Below are 4,614 nucleotides of genomic sequence, written 5' to 3' on the forward strand. Positions count from 1 at the left end.
TAAACAATGAAAAGAAATAAAAATAAATAACTAAGCAAGTATAAGCAATGAAAAGGAACAAAATAATTTCAAATTTATTAAGCAAGGCTTAGATGATAAGAAATCATTTATTGGCTTGACTTTTGATATCCCTAGTGGAGTCGCCAAACTGTCATAAAGTATAGATCCGTAAACCTACCGTTGACATGATTAGAGGAGATGTCACAAATCTTTTTTGTTAAGGTGTGATTAGCCACTTGATTGAATCTATCCTATTTAAAGAAAAGTCACAAGATTGATTTAGGTTATTTAAATAGTAGATTATGATATATGAAACAAGAGTTTAGGTTTAGAAGTGTGGTTATGCGTGAAAAAAATTATAGCACTTCCACAACGCCCATCCAAAGGATGATACTAGTTTAATTTTAAATTATTTAAGCCTTGATCATATTTGTAATTTACCAAATTATTTAATATTGAAAATTAGTCTCAAAATTGTCTCAATAGTTTGGTAGCAACTTAAGATAATTCTCTCACCTTATGAGTATTCATAGAGACTAGTATCATATTCTGAAGAGGCTCCATCGTCGAATTTATTATAGTAATTTATTTAGAAAAATTAGTAAAATCTTCCAATAGTTTGGTAGGACTTACTTTGAAGTAGTTATCCCAATAGTTTGGTGAGATTTTATTTGAAAATATTTGTAAAAATGTTTATAAAATTTTATTATTATTATTTTTTTAAAATCATTAAATCTCATAATAATTTGGTAAGATTTAATTTAAGAAACAATCCCTTAATAGTTTGGTGGGATAAAAAATATTTTTTAGAAACTGATTTATGAAATTTCTTAATAGTTTGGTGGATTCCATAAATTTATCTGAAAAATATTTTTTATTTTTCATTTTTATTTTTATTTTTTTGTTTTTGTTTTTGTTTTTTTTTTTGCTTTTTAGGAACATAAAAATTTTTTATTATTATTTTTTTTTGCAAAGAATTTATTAGACGACAAATCATAAAAATATATAACTAATAAAAATAAATTAAATAAAAATAAAAGTCTAATATAAAATAGAAAATAAACTCAAAAAATAAAATTAAAATAAAAAAGAAAATATGTTATTCCGATTGGGTTAACATGCAGGTTAATGTGTTGACACGTGGGTCTGGGACTTGCAAAACAATGTCACTTCAGGGTAGTATAAATGCTTCTCTTTAGCGTTTTGGTCTCAAAAGCCTTTACCTACTCTCTCTCTAATCTTTAATTATCTCTAACTTATCTCTAGAATCCCTAAAAATATCTACCAAAAACTTCAATCAGAAACTGAAAATCTCATTGATTTTTAGCAAAGTCATTGAAAAATTTAACCGAAAACTAGAAAACCCCTCAATTTCTGGAAAAGACGTTGGAATATTGCCAAAAAACTCAACTTCTCGTCAAGAAATTCATCAAAAAACTAATGTTCTTCCCAAAAATCTAGAAAAACCCATAAAACCCAGAAATTTCAAAAAATTCCCAAAGTTTTCAAGAAAACTTGAACCTTGCCCAGATCTCCTCAAAAAAACCCCCAGAATTTCACATTAAACTTCAGAAACTCAAACATCAACCCAGAATTCCAAAACTTTTCCAAAATTGAAATTCAAAACCTTATTGCCAAAAATTTTCAGATTTTTTTTTTCAGAAATTCCTTCCTCCCTTGTTCCTGTGATTCTTGATCAATTTATAAGCAATCTTAGAAAGATTTTTAGGAAGTGGATAGAATCAATCCAAGTTTGAATCTTGGGATTGGTTTTGTTCGAGCATTATCCTGGGTCTCTTATTTGATCCCAGTTAATTTCAACATTTACCCCAATTTGACTTTGTATTAAAGATTTGCGACTGAGATTTTAGCCAAATTCAAATTTTATTATTTATGTGTAGATTCGAACGAAAAAGAAAAAAAACGTAAATAATAATAATAATATACTATAGTATAATAAATAAAGAGACTATAATAACATATAATATAAGGTACTATACTATATACTATACTATGATAATACTAAAAATAATACATTATAATATACAGCAACATACTATACTATAGTAAAAAAAAAAAAAAGAAAATCAACCCCGATTTATCCCGAATATAGATAAGTGTCTACAAGCTTCAAAAAAAAAATTTTTTACAAAGGAAAGTATAATTTAAGGATAAAAAAAGAGGTAGGATTTAAATTTAAAACTTAATAGATGTCGTATATTAAAAATAATTACATAAATTAATTGAGTTAATTTTTGAGTTCTAAAGAAAAAATTTTTGAAGATACTCGTAAGTTGTCTACCCGCTAATTACAACAAACCTTTTGTAGCGCAATTAAAAGATTTTCATGCATCTTGGACAGCTACTCGTTGGTTCAATGGGTAGATAACCCATTAAGCCATTTGTAGTAGCTTGTTTGATCAGTCAAACGCCAAGTAATTCCAAACAAAAAATGCTTGAGGTGAGTTGATCATGGTTCCAGTTATTTCAACGTTTTTTAAGATCAAGGTTTGAGGGCTGATAACGAAAAGAAACCCAAAAAAACAGTGAGTAATTTTATGGAAAATCTGGTTCTCAACCCCTTCTTTGTTTCTTCAAAAATGTGCGTGCAAGTCATTGTAATATTGACAATTACTTCAAGTAATAAACCATAGTATTAGGGTTTAGGAGAATTGAATTTTGTAGTATTACGGTTGCACCCAACTTATTTATCGATACTATTATTCCTTGGCTTTTTTCATTCAATAGATAAAGATGAACATTTTTTACCATGAAATTCTGAAGAAAAAAAAAAAAAAGAGGTATGAAGCCAAATTACTGTATAAAATAGACAATTATCAGAAAAAAAAAAAAGAAGAAGAAGAAAATCTTGGTTTCCCAGGTTCTTTTTGAATTTTTTGACAGCCAGAAAAAGGATGACAAAGCATCCATATCCAATTGTGTACTCTCTGAAAGATCAAATGTGGTTTCTTTTTTGAGTTTCGGTGTAGCTGTTGGCCGTTGCTGAAGCTTTTTTCCAGCCTAAGTGTAATGAATTTGATATGCCTTTTTTTTTTTTTTTTGGGATTTGTTCAAAGGTTGAAACAATTCATATCATCGAAGAAGACATGGCACTGTTTACTTTGATTTAGGTATATGCTCTATATACCACTTCCAGAGGAACTCTGTATTGTAGATTGCAGGCTGAGGCCTAATTAAAGATCCAAGGATTTACAGCTTTGCTTTGATGAAGTCAAAGAGGAAGGCTTGATACTAACAGGCCCGTTTTCTCTCGATCTGTTAGCTTGTGTTAACGTGAACATGGATGAATCTTGTTGGAAAGGGATCATTTGAGATGGCAGATCATACCATTTTGAAGCCTGAGAGCCATTAAGATGGGCATCTTGTTCGTGTTGTTTGAAACTAATTTGAGATTGTTCATAAAGAGCGAACTCAGGAGCAGTGTAACAGGGAGAATCATAGTACCATGGAAAGGAGCCTTGGTAGCTGAAACCAAGGCTGTTTTGGAAAGGCTGAAGGTAACAATTGATGCTAGCTCTCTTTGCTTGAAGCTGCAACCTTTTCTTCTTCATTCTCTCTTTCTTGTGAGCATTTTGATGACCTCCAAGCGCCTGTGAGTTTGCGAATTCCTTGAAGCAATATTGGCATTCGAATTTATTGTAATCGGTCTCTTCCGTTGAGTTTTTCTCCTTGGTAGGAGTCTTCCTGGTAGATGAAACTGTGTTTGATGAATTTACACTTTCATCACCTTCAGCAGAACCTTTCAGGAAGTACTTCTCATTGTTCTTACTCGGATTGAGCTCAAACCCAAACAATCTAAGCTTCTTCTCGGCAGAGGATCCAGCTTGAAAACAACCATTTTCACCATCACATGTCCCAGAAACAAGGCTAGAGGCATCCTTTTCCATCTCTCTTGAAATGAGAAAATCGACTAGTAAATGAAAATTTGCTTAGCAGTACTAAATGTACCTATGACTATGAATTGTTTGGCTTCTACTTTTTATAGTAATTCTATGGTTTCCAACAATGCAATGCATCTCAAAGAGGAATAATTAAAGAAGTCAGATCAGAGAAGCCTTCTCATGCAATAATATTGATTTTCTTTTAGTTTATAATAAAATAAATAAACTTGTGCATTTTGTATTTGTATTAGATACACTTGAAACTTTCTTAATCAAAGAGGATTCAGTGTGCTTTTTCTGAACGAGGAATTATAACCATATGGTCTGTAACCAATTTTAAATAAATAATAAAGACAATCAATTATGGTACCACTAGCATATTTAAAGCAAATATTCCATTCTCAAGAGAGTTATTATTATACTAACTCTGATTTAAAAAGTCAAAGAAAGAAGGGGACGAAATCTCCAGGGCTTCTTACTTTGCAAGGTATCCCCATACCCCCACTGTGCTTAAATCCCATAATCCAAACGATTATATTATTAAACCAGTAAATAAACTAGTAATATTAACGTGGTCTATTGATAGAGTATTAGACTTGTAGTTTCAGTGATCATATTCCAAACTTGATAATCTCAAATATCAAAATATATATATATATATATATATATATTAAACAAACTAATCAGTCAGTCGATTGATCATGTATATTAA

At 30.2% G+C, this 4,614-nt stretch overlaps 1 protein-coding gene across 1 annotated transcript; it reads right to left on the bottom strand.

The window, feature by feature from the left end:
• Window positions 1-2,330: 2,330 nt before the first annotated feature.
• On the bottom strand, window positions 2,331-4,203 carry LOC111282613 (zinc finger protein 5-like). The gene has a single exon (XM_022870766.2). It carries the CDS (start codon window positions 3,906-3,908, stop codon window positions 3,195-3,197), a length of 714 nt encoding a protein of 237 aa, XP_022726501.1. The 5' UTR covers window positions 3,909-4,203; the 3' UTR covers window positions 2,331-3,194.
• Window positions 4,204-4,614: the final 411 nt, after the last annotated feature.

The sequence above is a fragment of the Durio zibethinus genome, chromosome 5 (genome assembly GCF_047325235.1).
Source record: "Durio zibethinus cultivar Kanyao isolate XHJ-2024 chromosome 5, ASM4732523v1, whole genome shotgun sequence".
NCBI lineage: Eukaryota > Viridiplantae > Streptophyta > Magnoliopsida > Malvales > Malvaceae > Durio > Durio zibethinus.

Coding starts and splice junctions, on each gene's coding strand:
- LOC111282613 (XM_022870766.2), bottom strand. CDS start 3,908: ATGGAAAAGGATGCCTCTAGCCTTGTTTCTGGGACATGTGATGGTGAA.